This window comes from Stenella coeruleoalba (genome assembly GCF_951394435.1).
Source record: "Stenella coeruleoalba genome assembly, chromosome: 17".
In the NCBI taxonomy this organism is placed as follows: Eukaryota; Metazoa; Chordata; class Mammalia; order Artiodactyla; family Delphinidae; genus Stenella; species Stenella coeruleoalba.
In genome coordinates this window covers 75,801,908-75,818,020 of record NC_137163.1, presented here as the reverse complement: position 1 = coordinate 75,818,020, position 16,113 = coordinate 75,801,908, and the positions used below count along the sequence as shown (strand labels likewise).

The window sequence follows — 16,113 nt, the reverse complement described above, 5'->3', positions numbered from 1 at the left end:
GTCCCCTATTCTTAGCACTTTTTCTGTGCTTGGAAGACCTAGCCTTTTACTTGATTGAGAAATTGAAGGGGGAATTGTGGAAAGTTGGCATTTCAGTTCCTGCTGCAAACCCCTCGCCCTTCCAATTTCTCTTCTAGATCAAGCCCCAGATGAGGGGAACCAGAGGCCCTCGAGTTCTCTGAGGTTCTCCAGGGAAGAGAGGAGCGTGGAGCCTCATGCCCCTCGGGCTGGGGTGAGGGGCGAGCACCCAGTGATGAGGGGAGAGGATGACTCTGCAAGACCTGGGTGAAGGGGGTTCCTTGAAACTACTCATCAAAACCTGGGAATCCCCTTAGAAATGTCCCCCTCACCTTGCTGAGGACGGTGCGGGGAGGACCTCCCCCTTCTACTAATGGCAGGAGACCCTGGGGACTCACAGGCACCCAGCTGGGAGGGGGCTGCTCTACCAAACACTCTACCTCATGTTCCAACCATGAAAAAACATGGCAGGAAGAGTGTAAAGCATATCCGGTATTCTGCCAGCAATGCCATGGAGTCAGTCTACGGGCAGGGTTATAGGCGCGCTGTGGCGATTGTAACCGGGAGGTAAAAAAAGTGACTCCTGGGGGTATTTTATAGTTTAAAAAAACTCATGCATTTATGTCATGGTTTAAGGCCATTTACCACAGAGCAGAAAATAGTTCAGATGCTTAACTTGAAAAATACATTTGAAAAGCAAAAGAATAACTAAAGATACCCAAGTGGGCAATAAGCGTATAAGGTGGTGTTCCGTCTCATTAGTAATTAGGGAAATGTAAATTAAAACAGAATGGCTAAAATTTAAAAAAGACAGTATGAAGTATTGGTGAGGCATACACTGCGGTTAGGAGTCCAAATCAGTACACTCTTTAAAAGCTGTTTGGCGTGACAGCCTACAGTTGAACCTATGCATATCCTAGTATCTGGCAAATCTACTCTAGTTATATTCCCAAGAGAAATGTGTCACCTGTGATAAGCCACATGGTTGCAGCAGTATTTGCAATAACCCCAGTCTGGAAACAACGTGAGCCTCCATTAATAACAAAATGGGACGTGCATTATTTTCAGGCAATGGAATACTGTTTGGCAATAAAAATAATAAGCCAACCACAGCTATATGCAACGGGATGGTTGAATCTTGTCAATATAACGCCAACCACGTAGTTAAATAGAAAAAAGTGTATTTTCTTTTCATGGAAAGTTTTAAAACATACAAATTAATCAACGGTTACAGAAGTTAGGAGAGTGGTTACCTTTGGGGAACAGGGGAGAGCTACTTATTCGGAAGGGCATGTGAGTGGGTGCTGGTGATGCTGTATTCTAGGTGTCAGAGGTCTTCTGTTTCTTCTGTTTCTTGACCAGGATGATGGTTCATGGGTACGTTTGTTTGCAGCTTACGATGTGCACTTATGATGTGTGGACTTCTCTGGAGATACGTTATACTTGATAAAAAAAAAAAAGCTAAGAGAAAAAGTATAAGCACATGACATAGATGGGTATGTTTAAACTATTGCCTAGTTCCCGCTGCTGATGTGAATTTTGCAGTCCAAGTCCCCGAGAGGCCCAGGTGAAGGACACTTGGTCTCTGAGAGACCAGGGGTGAGGGGTACCCGATCCCTGAGAGGATCAGGTGAGGGATAGCTGGTCACTGAGAGCCTGGGGGTAAGGGATACCTGGTCCCAAGAGGCCCAGGTGAGGCAGGGCGAGGTGGAGAAAAGCCCAAGACCCACTAGTACCAGCTGGGCGTTTTGAAGGCGGTAGCTGGCCCTGTGGGCGCTGACCCTGGCGGGGCTGGAGCATCCGTGCATATTACCGTGTTAGCGTATTCCCACCCCTACCGAGCTCGGCAGAGGAGAGCTTCCGCTCACACCATCAGCTGGGATTTCAACCCAGGCAGGCTGGCCCCAGAGGTCACAGGTTATCACCTCCCAGGAGGAACCAGATCAGGACTCAGGCTCGGAGGTGGAGCTGGGGAGCCCCCGTGCCAGGACAGGTGCAGAGTGGAGCAGTGCCGCCCTCTGCAGTCTGTGGGGATCAACTCTGTAAAAGGCGCACAGAGTTTCCCAGAGACCCTCTCAGAGAGCTGCAGCTTCCAGTTCATCTTACCCTACACTCTAGCCCATCAACTCGAAGTCCTCGTCCTGGGCTACTCCCACCCCTTCCGCGGTTATGGGGGGCCCAGAGCACCTGTGCTGGACGCACGCTGAGCGCCACAGCCAGGGCACAGTTATCTGCGTTTACAAGAGCATCCCACTAGCTATCTACCTTACATTTGATAGCTAGTGGGAAGCAGCCGCATAGCACAGGAGATCAGCTCGGTGCTTTGTGACCGCCTGGAGGGGTGGGATAGGGAGGGTGGGAGGGAGGGAGATGCAAGAGGGAAGAGATATGGGGACATATGTATATGTATAACTGATCCACTTTGTTATAAAGCAGAAACTAACACATCATTGTAAAGCAATTATACTCTAATAAAGATGTTAAAATAAATAAATAAAAGAGCATCCCAGGGGCCTCTTAGGCAAATGCCCCTCAGCATTTAAATAGGAAAGTCTTGAAAATGAAAGCCTTTAAGAGATAAAGCTGATGATGGTATTTCAGACTGAAGGCTGGACAGCCTGGGGGATATCTGGGGACACAGGAAGACCTACCCAGCACCCCTTGAGCCACAGGAGTCACGTTTTGTGCACAGCCGCCCTTGCTGTGCACACAATGTGACCTTACTGTTAAGGTCAGCCTGAGTGAGGTCCTTGCTTCGTTTGATGTTCCGGGTAGGAGTTGACAGCCCCACGTGCACCCAAGGGGAACGAACCATCTTGTCCCATGGTCTTTCCCTTCTCTCCTCCCTTCCTCTGTTTCCCCGTCCCTCTCCTCTGTTCCTTCCCTCCCTAAACATTTGTGGTGCATCCACCAGGCCCTCAATTCACCACCCTCAGAAGAGGCCCCAGATGGTGAAGTAGAGGGCCAGACGTTTGCCTGTTAGCTACCCTGAGCACCTGAGCTCGGTCTGCACAGCTACCCCGAGTAGAAACGAAAAGGCTCCCCGGGAAGAATATGCTTGGTTTGAAAAAGAGTGCATATTCATTCGACTGTATTTTCTCATACACATTGGATGAGATATATATGTACACATATTGTTTTACTGTAACAGAATAATTGGATTATTATCTTAAAGAGAAGGAACGAGTCATTCTGCTTTTACTGTCTCCGGGGTGCAGGCTGGATTTCTGTTTCTCAGATTTGGGTATCCTTAGTTTTAAGGGAGAGAATTTTTTTTTTTTAACATCTTTATTGGAGTATAATTGCTTTACAATGGTGTGTTAGTTTCTGCTTTATAACAAAGTGAATCAGCTATACATGTACACATATCCCCATATCTCCTCCCTCTTGTGTCTCCGAGGGAGAGAATTAAGTGACTTTTTTTCCCTCAAAGGACTAGCCCCTTGTCTCTCAAATCTGACCTGCAGATGGGTTTTGTTTGGGCCACACTGGTTTAAATGGAATCAATAGGCCGAAATTAAGAACTTGAGATATTATCATGAAAATTGAGGATTCGGATTTCTTTGGAAAAGTACTGGGCTGGCGTTTCCAAGGGAAGGAGTTGGCTCAGGTTGAATAGAGACCCAAGATCTCTGATGTGTTTCAGCCCTATCATTTCTTACGGCTCCAGACACGGATTTCCACAGGCCTGCTGCTGTTCATCAGCTCCTTTCCAACCTGCTTCAAACGCTTACATTATCTGCATCTCTAGTTCAAAAGAAGGAGGGCTCTGGCCTGGAAGTTAGTTTGTCAAAGATCACGGAGATAGCTGCTGGTGGGGATCGGTGAGTGGCAGGGACCTGTGACCCCTTGCACTGACCGGCGGGACAGCACATGGCCGTGGGGAGGTCCCGGGAACCCAGCAGGGCTGGACTCAGAGGGGCGGTGGGCGGCCCCATCGGGAGGCAGCACATGGTCTTGCACAGACCTGGGTTGCAGAGTAGAGGCTCTTCCTCTGTCTCCCTCAGTTGCTAAACTCTGATTTGTGGGGAAGAACGCAAAGGAAGGGATGAGTGAGGGTCCTGGGAAAATGACTCAGTGGATGGGAATTTAGCTGCAGGTGGTTTCAATTAGCAAAACAAAAGACATGTTACATTTTTTGTACCTGTTGTCCCAAATGTTTTAATTAATGTGAAGTAGTCATAAACTCCTTGTGTGATGAGAATTTGCCTTCCGAAACATTCATAATACCTTGCCCAGTGATCTGGCCACCAAATCCCTCCATTCCTGCATCTGTCCGTTCATCAGATTCTGGAGGCCCCACCGGGGTTATGGTGTAGGGGGTGGACAACAGTGGAGATAGAGACACAAGCCCTTCCGATTCTTGGTAGTGGCCTGGATGAGAGACAGGGAACTGGAGTGGAAAGGACATTGCTTGGGAGCAAGAAGTTTCGGGTCTTAATTCCATTTCTATCCTTCAACTGCTGGGCAATCTTGGGCCAATGAATTGACCTTTCTGGGCTCCACTTTCTGTATTTGTAAAATGGGGCTAAATTATCTTTAATTTTTTTTTTAATTAACGTCTAAAATATTTTGCTGAAGAAAAGAGACATACACATTTGGATGTAAATGCAGAGTTCCTTATATATGAGGGTACAGTTTGTATCTTTATTAGGCTTTGGTTATTCCTCACGTACCTGAATTCCAGAAACGAGAGTGGAAATACATTTTGTTTTGCTACTGTGTTTGCTCATCTAAGATGTCATATACAAGGAATTAAATGAAAAATGTTTTTGCAGCCTCAGCAGTTGGAAGAGGAGGGGGCCAGTGATGCTTCTGTTGAAAGCAGATGGTTTCACTGTCTGTGAGTTTAGGATGTGCGGTGGAAACCTAAGGGCGAATGAGAGCTTCGGAGGGGAAGAAACTTGCAAGAATGTTGTGCAGTTGGGGTGATGGGTTTATTATATCTACATACAAGTATGCATTTATTGGCGTTTTGTCAAAAATAAAGGACAAGGTAATACCAAAAACGATTTGAGCATGTAAACAAGACAGCTGCAAGAGACCAATACTGACAGGCTTAGGGATTCTCAAAAGAACACAGGACCTGGAGTGACAGCTTTCAGGTTGTACAGTTAAGTTATCCAGACAATCAAGTCAACTGTATAATGCAAGCAACACAGGACAATACAACACGACCGGCGAAGCAGTCTCTCACTGGGGGGTGGAGGAAGGCTTGCTGGGGCCTGGGCTCACTGATGGGAAAGGGGATTAAAATCTCATAAATCCTCCATATCTTTTCTCCATTTCGGGAACTTCCTTCGAGTAACTTTCACCTTCTTCGTCGGAGGGCAGGGAATCTGCAAAGCGCTTGAGGAAGCCGCCATACCTTTTCTGGTAGTCCGTCCACCACTCCGGGCGACCCACTCTTCTCATGAAGCCGCCGTACCGCTTCTGCAGCTCTTTGGCTTCATCTTCCAGCTGGGGGCTTCTCTTTAAGGCTCGCATGAAGCCCCCGTATCTCTTGCTCACGTCTGCGTCATCCCTGCCCTCCTGGTGGGGAGCCCCTTCTCGCTGGTTCCCCTCTCCCAGCAGCTCTTTCAGCAGGTCGGAGGGATTGGCTATGGAGTCGTCTTCCTCCGTATCCTTCTTCATGAAGCCCCCGTATCTCTTGCCAAGGATTTCACCTCCGTTTGCCTCTTCCTCCGGCTCCAGGGGGTACAGCTCATCCATCTTCTTCATGAAGCCCCCATACCTCTTCATGAAGCCCCCGTACTTCTTGGCGAGCAAACGGTGGTCCTCCTGTTTGCCGAGGGCACTGTTGCCATCTGGAGGGAGCTCCAGCTTGGACAGCTGCAGAAGCTCCTTGCAGGTTTCCCAGGTCTTGAGAGAAGGCAGTTTCCCCTCACATTCCAGTGTGCAAGCCTGGGAAAAGAATTCGATTTAGTGATAAAAAGAGGCTCTTCTGATTTCGTTCATCAAACACATTTTTTTTTTTAGACCACTCTATGCTTGCTTTGATGTGGAAACTCCCACATAATGGTCTCATTTTCCTTATTACAACGTTTTGCCGTACTGAACAGGCAAATCAAAGGAAATTCAGAAGGGGAGATTGTGGAGAATTAATGGAATCAAATTAGAATTTTTCTTTGCATTTTAACAGATTGTATATGCTGTGCCCTTGCAATATTGTAAAGATATTTTCCCACCCAATTTTAACCTATATATGACATTTCCTAGCAATTCAGGGGTTTCTATGGCCCCCTGAAGTCTACTTATAGAGCCCAGTTACCAACCCATGATTTAGACATAAAAACCAGGCATTTTCTGGGGATTTAAAAATATATTGGTAGGGCTTCCCTGGTGGCACAGTGGTTGAGAGTCCACCTGCCGATGCAGGGGGAGCGGCTGGGCCCGTGAGCCATGGTCTCTGAGCCTGCGCGTCCGGAGCCTGTGCTCCGCAACGGGAGAGGCCACAACAGTGAGAAGCCCACGTACCGCAAAAAAAAAAAAAAAAAAAAAAAAAAAAAAAATATATATATATATATATATGTGTATATATATATATGTATATTACTTAATATGAAATACACACATACTATTTTCACAATGAAAGGAAGCATTTTATTAGTGCAACAAAATTCTTTAGGGTATATATTTAAGCAGCTCTTAATGATTTATTTATTAATTTTCTTCGTGTCTAAGAAAATTAAATATATGCATATATAAAAATCTAAAGATCTAATTAAAATGGTTCTGTTTTATTCTTGACATCTGATTAAGAAGTCAAAACATCATTAAAAATTTAAGATGTTCAGGTGTCAAGAATATTTCCATCCTAAAATGAAATTTAAATAATCTATTGGCCAAAAATTAATGTTGAATATTTGTATACTGTTACCAAAAGGCTTTTAAAAAGGGATTCCTTCAAAAACAAATAATGGCAAATAATCGGAATAGCACAGTCATAGAATGGAAGTGGTGTTAATTTATATGCTCCTGTAGCCATCTATGAATTTTTGTATTATTCACCCTGTGTGTTAGAGGGTAAATTCAATTTGGACATCAATCATGGCATGCCTGCTCATCTTTGTATCCACCACAGAATGAAGCACAAGTGTCTTTCACATGCTAGAAACTCAATAACTCAGTAAATATGTGTTACATTGATTTTACTACATAGTTCTGGCTAAGCAACCTAATTTCTCACGTGTCTTTTTCATCTAAGTGAAAATTCCAGAGCTGCTGTAATTCTAACAATATAGTCATCAACAAGCCTTTTTTCACAGAGAAAATAACAATCCTAAATGTAAGCTTCAATAGAAAACTAACCAGTTAAACAAAAAACAAATCAGAAAGAAAAAAGATGGATGAAGGGGATTGTTACCCCTACTTAAGATGCAGCATTTTTCTCAGAGTTTAAATATAAAGCCCTACTACTTGTCGAATGAAGTGGATCAGGTAATCCAATGGAACGAAGAAACATTTAACCTGAAATATACACCTTGGGTTTTGTGGAATCCTTTCCTTAATTTTTGTCCCTGTTTTATGCATCTACATAATAAAATTGCTTCAAAAGCTCTAGTGAGGAGCTGAGCTCTTTGGATTAGTACATTATTCTCTGCCCAACTTAAGTTATCACAGAAGTTCAACAAATTGAGGAGACAGTGCAAAGGAATTATTGGGGGAACTAGTTAAAATGAAGCTTCCTGAGTCCCAACTTCAGAGATTCTGACTCAGTAGAGCAACAGGAGTGATTCAAGAGCACACAGACTATGATTAGAAAGACGGTTCTTTTGACCTTAGATTCCCCCCCAACCCCAAGCCCCTGTGTAATTTATCTTTGCATTGTGGCCACCTCTTTGGACTCCGCCACGTCTCCTGTGCCCTCTTCATAGCCAAAGTAAACTGCTGTCTTAGTAGGTGTTACAAAAGCACGTTCTAGACAAGACAGAAGTTGAATTCCAGCATCACCTGCTGTCTGTAAAACGGTGGCTGACCTCTTTCTCTCCAGCCTCCTGCGCTCTCCCTTCCTCCCCTCCCTTTATCCCTTCCCCATCCCATTGCTCTCTCATACCCGCAAGTGAGGGTCAGGATCTGAGAGACCTGAGCTTAAAAGGGCTAGAGAAATGACATTCGAATAAAGGCAGCGGAATATCACTAATAAAAAAGTCTATATTCTTTGCGGGAAGGATGGGAAGATGGCTGTGTGCGGAAGGAGCCCTTGGTGGGCTACGTGAGGAGGCGGGGTAACAGCATCTTCCTGGCGGCAGGTGAGGCGACAACCCAGTGCTCTCCGAGGTGCTGAAGACAGTACAGCTCGGGACTCCCGCCTCCCCGGGGTGAAAACAAACTTGGTTTGCGCGGAGACCCCGCCGCCCTTTCCGGTCCCTAGATAGTCGCGGGTCCCGAGAGCTACTTGGTCAGCGTTCGGGGAACAGTCGGGACGCCTGGGTCACCAGGGGTCCGCGCCGGCTGTGACCACGAGATGCGCCGCGCGGAGGACCCGGGCTGTCCGCGCAGGGTCGCGGTTACCAGCTCCCGCGCCGCGCGGAACACTCACCAGCGGGTTGAGATCGGTCGGGCGCGCCAGGCGGTAGATGCAGGTCGCGCAGTCCTGGCTGCATTCCGCCCGCACGGTCGCCAGGAGCCCGGGGCCGAGCGCCAACAGCCAAGTGCAGAGTCTCAGGAACCGCGCCATGGTCTGCGGGGAGAGGGCACACGAACTCCGAGCCCGCCCGGGGCGCAGAGCGGCTCCCTGGCAGGGACTCCTCGCGGGGCAGCTGCAACGGGGCGTTCGTCGAGCCCGCCGGGACACTCTTTCCCGGTCCCCTCGCCCGCCTGGGGGACGGCTCCGATCGCCTCGCGGTTCCCGAGTTGTCACTGTCACCCGGACCCCGGGGCGGCCCCAGACACTCGCTCCCTTTCCGGGCGGCCGCTGGCCCGGGCAGGATTCTGGAGGGAACTACGGAGACCAAATTCGAGAGCGCGCCAGCCCGGGGAGGCGCGATATTGACCCGGGTCACATACAAGGAGCGGAAGAAAGTTGGGGAACCCCATGCAACGCAACGCGGAATAAAACGCAGCTGGCGGACGGCCCCAAACCCACGCAGCAAGGCGAGCTTTGGCCAAGTTCACTCACGTTGCCACTGTTCCGGGCGCACAGGCTGGTCGGAGAAAGCCGGTGCGGGCGACTCCAGGAGGGAGAGGAGAGCAAGGCAGGCGGGCGGGCGGCGCGGGGCTCACCGTCACGGTCCTCGGCGTCGCCGCGGCCGCAGCGCAGGGTTGGGGGCCCGCCTCTACAGCCTCCCTCGCCTTCCGGGCTGCGGCGGCCGGAGCCACTTTATAATTTGCCCCGGAGCGCAGGAGGCGTGCGCGCCCCAATCGCCAGCGGGCTGCCGCTGACGCAGGCCCTACGCCGGCCGCGTGCCGCCCCCGCCGGAAGGGGGGTCCGGACCGCGGCGGGGGGATGCGCGTGGCGGCCCACCCCTCGGCCGGGTGACACACCAAGGCAGTTAGGAAAGTTGGGGAGAGAGTGGGATGAGATCAAGGGCCCCCGCGCAAAGTCACTGCCATCGCCCTCCCCGGCGTGCGGGCTCCGGTCGAGGGCCCAGGCGGGAGGGGGAGTTAGCGGGGCATACGGAATGTGCTGGAGACCCTCCGAGTATGTGCGGGGGTACCCTTCCCCCGCCTCCTCCTGGAGCTGCCCCGCGGCCCAGGTGGGCGCTGGGCACAGCCGTCCGGAATGTGGTCACTTGTCCACCGGTCTGTCCCCGCCCTAGACTCCCTTGCTGACAGCGTCAGGCGCGTAGTAAGCGCTCAGTTAACAGTTAAAGGAATGACTGATTGAAACTTTCCGGGGATCTTAAAATCTCTGGACAGAGCTTTCCCCTTTCTCGTTAGTGAGACCCCTTGCCAAGCGCGCACGCGGTAAAGCCCACGCTTCGGTAACGATGTTCCCACCTACCAGGGTGTCCTGGGGGATTTCCACGAGTGAGACTGGGTGCGGGGCCGGGGCGATGTCCGCATCAGGGCTGGTGGCCAAGGAGCGAGGTTGGAGGGACGCGGTACCCAGGGCGTCTGGGGCTTGGGGCGCGGCCAGGCAGAGCGCCGATGGCGGAGGCTGGGGCCGTCGATTGAGACCCGCTCGCCATCCTCGCTCTGCGGAAGATTGCCAGGAAGCAAGCCATTTACCTTGTCTGAGGCCTTAGTTAACCCATTTGGAAAATAGGGACAGAGGTAATGAGGGACAATAGGGCCGGAGGCTACGCATAGCGTTCCGGAGAGACGCAAATGAAATAATGGACCAAAGCACATAGCCTTGTGCCTGGCACATAGCAAGCCTTAAAAACGTGTTTCTAACCCTGCCATCCATCTGCCTTTAGGTTTGTCTATCATTTACTTATCCTACGTTTATTGTTTGTTGATCGATCCATCCATCTATGTATCTATCAGTCCTGGTCTTAGAGGGAAATCACAGAGTCCCACAGCTCGTACACAGAGAAAGAATCCCAGTGCTTTCCCAGTCAAAGCACCTTCTGCAAAGGATGCGCCAGCACTTGGACCTTCGCGAGGACCAGCCGCCGCAGGGCTCTTCCGAGCTCGGGCCGCGCTGCGTCTCCCACTCTGGTCACTAGAGGGCAGCGCTCTCCTGCGTAGGTCTGGGCTCCGGGGAGGGGTCTTAGGGTGCCAGCCGCGGACACGCAGCCGAGAGGCCGCGGAGCACCTCCCGCGCCCTGCCTGCCTCCCGGGCAAGGCAGCCCTGCACCGGGCCGGGAAGCGGAGCGCGGGGCCACGGCGGCAGAACACTCCACACAGATCGGAGGAGCCAGCATTGACATCTTGCCGGAAAAGCAGAACGTTTCTCCTTCGACGTTTTAGGCTTTTCACATGAACGAGGGTGGAGAGCTGGTGATGCTGTCTCCAGCTACATACCCGTCCCCCAGCAGGAACGAGGTTTCCCCCTGCTGCCCGGGGTTTGGAAAGGCAGCGACTACACTGCAGCACTCAGTGCGAAAGCCGTGCACGAACAACCGGGTCTAAAAGGAGAGAAAACTTGCTGTATCTGAGCACTGGCGTCCTGGGGAGCACCCAGGTACGAACTTTAAACACGTAACCGGGGCCAAAGGCTGAGACCCGCGTGTGAGTGACCGCACCACGTGCTGTCTCCCTGGGTACACAGTGCTGGACGCCGAAAGACCCCTTAGAATCTTGGAAAAGTAGAAGCTGAAGCCTGAAAGAGGACTTGGGGATAAGTTATTCCAACCTTTATTCTATAGACGGGAAAAACGAGGATCCGAGCATACAAGTGACGTCCAAGGGATCGGCCCAGACAGAACGAGGCAGAACCAGGTCCCATCACACCTCTCTAGGGAGAGGTCCTCCCCCCGCCCCTCCCCTCACACCCTCAGGCCTGTTTTTTGTTTCTGTTGGAACGATCACTGTCTGCTCTGAGTTAGTGTCTCTTGGCGAACCTGCATCATTCTCTGAGGCTTTAATTAATTATTTATCTATTTTTGGCTGCATTGGGTCTTCGTTGCAGTGCGCGGGCTTCTCATTGTGCTGGCTTCTCTTGTTGCAGAGCATGGGCTCTAGGCACACGGGCTTCAGTAGTTGTGGCACATGGGCTCAGTAGTTGTGGCTTACGGGCTCTAGAGCACAGGCTCGGTAGTTGTGGCGCATGGGCGTTGTTGCTCCGCGGCATGTGGGGTCTTCCCAGACCAGGGCTCGAACTCGTGTCTCCTTTATCGGCAGGCGGATTCTCAAACACTGCACCACCGGGGAAGCTCTCTGAGGTGTTTTAAATGTCAGGGGAGAGAGAAAAGGAAAGAGAAGGCCGTCCCCTAGGAGTAGGGTGGGGATACTGACTGCCCCAGCACCCGCCTAGATGCTTGGGGTGTAGATGGTACTGAGTGAATGTGTGTTGACAGACTGACTGGAGGGATGCGGTGGGGAGAGGTGGGTGTGGTTTGCGTGCCCCAATCAGCGAGGATCTCTTCCTACCACCCTCCCCCATCTACCCTGGGGCTACAAGACATACATTTCTGTGTTCTTTCCTTTATATTTGAACAGTGGTAGTGAGTTCCAAGGGATTCATTTTTTCACGATCCTCTAGATATTTATCAAGCACTGATAGATTTTGCCTTATCTTCTGGGAAAAAGCTTTAGAAATCAGACTCAAAAAACAGAAGGGAACCTTCTCTTAAAGCATTTAATCCACAGAATTCTGATTCCCAGGTTATGATCAAGACCTCACCTTCTTCTGATCCTAAGGTCCCAAACATCAGACAAAAGAGATTCATTCTGGAGACCAAGAAATGTGGCTTTTGAAGCCCCGATGATGAGTGGTGTTTTACTCAGTTCTTATGTATTCTGGGAGCCTGTAGGAGGGATTTTAACAAGTCCTTTCAGGGTCCTTTTCCATCATTTCCGGGATGTCTTTCAGGTTCCTCTCCTCCCCTCCACTTCCCGCCTCCCAAACACACATTCTTCGTTATGGAAACTTGCTTCTCTGCCCCTCTCTCTGTAAGATAGCAGCAGTGGGAACAAGGCAGTTCCGCACTCTGGGGATCGTGTAATGTTTCAGCATAAAAGCACCATGTTCTCACATTTCAGATGTCTGGAGTCACACCAGAGGCAGGGCAAACTTGCCCATTTTCAGTTACACTGTAAAGTGTGGGCTTTGCAAGATAGGATTCTGTGAGCTGGGCATGTTACCGTGAAGGACCTCTGTTAAGGCGTCTTCTTCAGACGGGCACAGGAAGAGCACCGTGGCAGAGAGGGTGTAAGCGGAGTTGGTGGGAAGACGATCTGTGCTGTAATAAACCCCCATTCTAAGAAGGGTGAATGCTGGCGCATCCTCACCCTCAAACGGCCAGGGAGCAAAATAAACCCCTTGGAAGCAAAAGGAACCTGGTACAAAGTTGCCTGAAACGGAGTTTAAATAATAGAAACTGTATCGATGTGTCAGAGAGAGAAAGAGAGTGAGGAAACAGTAACAAAGCAGCCAGGAGGGGAAACTAAAGGAAGCCTGTGGAACACACTGTTTGCATCCTGTAAACTTAGAAAGACTTGATAAACTTAGCCTTTCAACTCTCAGACGGGGAAACATACATTTTAGTGTTAAGTATAGGTAATTAGACCGTGAATAGAGCAAGTCACATGATGACTCATTAGACTCAAGGAAGACATAGCTGGGGATGCAACCAGACTCTGGAGCAGTCATTTTGAAATGACTTCTGGGACTGCTTTGAAGGAATTTAACAGCCACCCCGGAGAACCAGGCATGTTAAAAAATTGTATTGCCTCATTGGACCTAAACCTTAGTTCATAACTTGACTTTGATTTGTTTTTGGTGGTTTCCAAAATCAAATTCAAGACCCCACCTGCAGGACCTGAAGAGAAGGGGATCAAAAGTATTAACTGAATGAGTGGACACGTCCACCAAGAAAACAATTTCCGAGATCGAGGCAATGCTAGCAGAGCAATTCAAAACAGGTTTCAGTAGCAATAAATCTCTGTTGTAAGTGCAGTGGCTCCAGGTCACCAGCTTCTGGAGGGAACTCCTCTGCATACGGCCCCCAGCACAAGCTTTACACATGGTAGATACTCAGTAAAGTCGTTTCTGAAAACCGTGTTCCTCTTGTAGCTACATCTTCCATAGCTCACATGCTCATGGGATGGACCCCCAAAGTCAAACTGTTGCCATAAAATTATATAGAGGAAGAGCTAAACCCCACATATACTCACTTCTAACTCTATCATTACTCTCTTGGTATCTATTTTGTTGTGCATAGACGTTACAGCTTAGACAAAAATATTATTTTGATGAATCTTGTGAAAATCAGTCTAGAGAAAGTGATCTTGTGTGGCACGAAATAGAATCAGAGAAGAAGAGTAAGGCCAAAATATATGCCTTTTTTCTACTCTGAAGCTGTTATCTGATTATACATTTAGTGGAAGAGCAACGTCAGGAAATATCTCAGCAGATGGACTAGAAACTAACAAGTCGCATGATTTCATGCAGGAAAACAATTATTTTGCTCTTAAGAGTTTAGGATCAGAAAATACTAAGTTTAATTTCTGTTTTGCTGTCAGTTGAGCATGTAAACTTGGGAAAGTCAATCTCTAAACCTCATTTTTCTCGCCTCTGTACAATGGGGAAAATAAAGCCAACCACACTAGTTTGTTGCATGGATTAAACGAAAAACTAATATGTATATACATATATACTGTGTAGGAATTCAATTTATATTAATGACCTTTTGTTGTGCTGTGTTAAACTTGAATTTCTGAGGCAGAGTGGTTTTTTTCTCAGTTTCTGGATTGTCATGTTCTTGGCCTCTTATTTTTGAAGCTAAGATTTGGCTTCCTTATTGGAGTGTTCAAATAATGAAAACAAGTGACTATTTTGATAATGGTTGAAGGAAAAAGGCTATTTATCTGCCTGGATCCAGCGCTCCAAATTAAAAATCACATCGATAGAGCAATTTATAATAACTGCGGGTAACAAGCTGCTTCATGAAACTGTAATAAGATATTGCTGGAAAAGAGGACTTGGGCATGGCATGCACAGTCTGATCAATTGTTATTTTATTTGGGAGAGATTATGTCGCATTAATCTTCAACACTTCTATGCGTGGCAGAGCCAATTAGGGGAGATAAGATGTAGAAGTGTTTGGATCAGAAAATCAGAAAATGTTTGGGGCACTCAGAGGCTCCCCAGGAGGGCAGGGTTCCTGGAACAAGTGGAGAAGACTGGAGAGAGAGTCCAGGGACAAGGCAGAGAGGCAGGAAGGAGCCTGTGGAAGGAGACAGCTGTCAGACTGCAAGGTGTGTGAATGGGGAATTGATCTGCCATGGGAACCTCCAGGGGAGTGGGCTGGGGGGCCGTGGGAGTGACGCAGGAAGGAAGGAAGTTGCTTAAGCGCTCTTGGGGGGGACTGCAGGGGAGCAGCTGGTCACTCAGGGATGCATGATGGACAGGGCATTGGCTCCCGTGAGCCCACCATTTTCTCTGCAATGCCCACTCCCACAGTGAGTTCTCTAAGGAGCCTGATGCCCCCAAGGAGATTTGCTCAGAGATGGGGGGTGGGGGGAGAAGAAATGCTTTTGTCCCTCATGTATAATACGTTTGTGTTTTTAACTTCATATCCCCCAGAGAAGACGTGGGAATAAGACAGAATGTGAGCCTTTGGGATCATCTCTTATCATTCGCCCAGTCCATCATCCTTCCCTAGAGGACCACACACACTTTATTAATTAATGGACGTTCTCCAGGCAAGTCCTCCTTCAGCTTCTTGCCATATGTCCTCCAAACGTATTTACTTCTTCCACTTAGATTGTCTCTGAATTTGCATGTGGCATAATCCCTAGCCCTCAGGAAGCTCATGTCATTGACTACATATTCCTCTCTTGTACGGTTAATTTTAGTTGTTACTTCTTAGTCTTCATACACTCTCATAAGAATAAAAACTTTCTTCTTGTTTTTTAAAAAGGGCACTATCTTAAACCTGCAATCATTCTCCTCCATGCTCAATTTCTATCTAACTCCATCTTGGCAGTGAAAACTGTCGAAAAATGGTCTGATTCCTTCGTTGGCCCTTCCTCGTCTCCTCTACGAATTTCTTATGCCGCTGCCGGTTTACTTTTGCTCTTACCACTCCGGTGAAAACAGGACACGGTGACCTGTTAAGGTCAGTAGGAACTTTTAGATGAAAGCCCAAGAAACTCTTTTTAGACCTTATATTACTTGTCATATCTGCAGTACTGGACATGTCATATCTGCAGTATTGGACACTTGTATCTGCAGTATTGGACACTTGTATCTGCAGTATTGGACACTTGTCGTATCTGCAGTGTTGGACACTTGTCGTATCTGCAGTATTGGACACTTGTCGTATCTGCAGTATTGGACACGTTGTATCTGCAGTGTTGGATATTGTTGTCCATTCCTTCCTTCTAGGAGTTCTCCCTAAAACTTTTCCTCTTCCTTCTTTGGCTGTGCCTTCTTACTCTATCTCCTGGACTTTTCTTTCTCCATCTGTCCTTTAAATGGTGATGTTCCCTATGGTTTTGTCCTGTGCCTCATCTCAAGTTACGTGTTCTGCTTGGGAA

The 16,113-nt window shown here is 48.6% G+C and overlaps 1 protein-coding gene across 1 annotated transcript; it reads right to left on the bottom strand.

Moving 5' to 3' along the window:
• Positions 1-5,189: 5,189 nt before the first annotated feature.
• Positions 5,190-9,260, bottom strand: PENK (proenkephalin). The gene is made up of 3 exons (XM_079902073.1): positions 9,140-9,260; positions 8,561-8,701; positions 5,190-5,922 (listed from the first exon to the last, which is right to left on the bottom strand). The coding sequence occupies exons 2-3, from the start codon at positions 8,696-8,698 to the stop codon at positions 5,269-5,271; spliced, it is 792 nt and encodes a 263-aa protein (XP_079758199.1). The 5' UTR covers positions 8,699-8,701; positions 9,140-9,260; the 3' UTR covers positions 5,190-5,268.
• Positions 9,261-16,113: the final 6,853 nt, after the last annotated feature.

Coding starts and splice junctions, on each gene's coding strand:
- PENK (XM_079902073.1), bottom strand. CDS start 8,698: ATGGCGCGGTTCCTGAGACTCTGCACTTGGCTGTTGGCGCTCGGCCCC. Junction 5,923..8,560: donor CGACCGATCTCAACCCGCTG/GTGAGTGTTCCG, acceptor TTCTTTTCCCAG/GCTTGCACACTGGAATGTGA.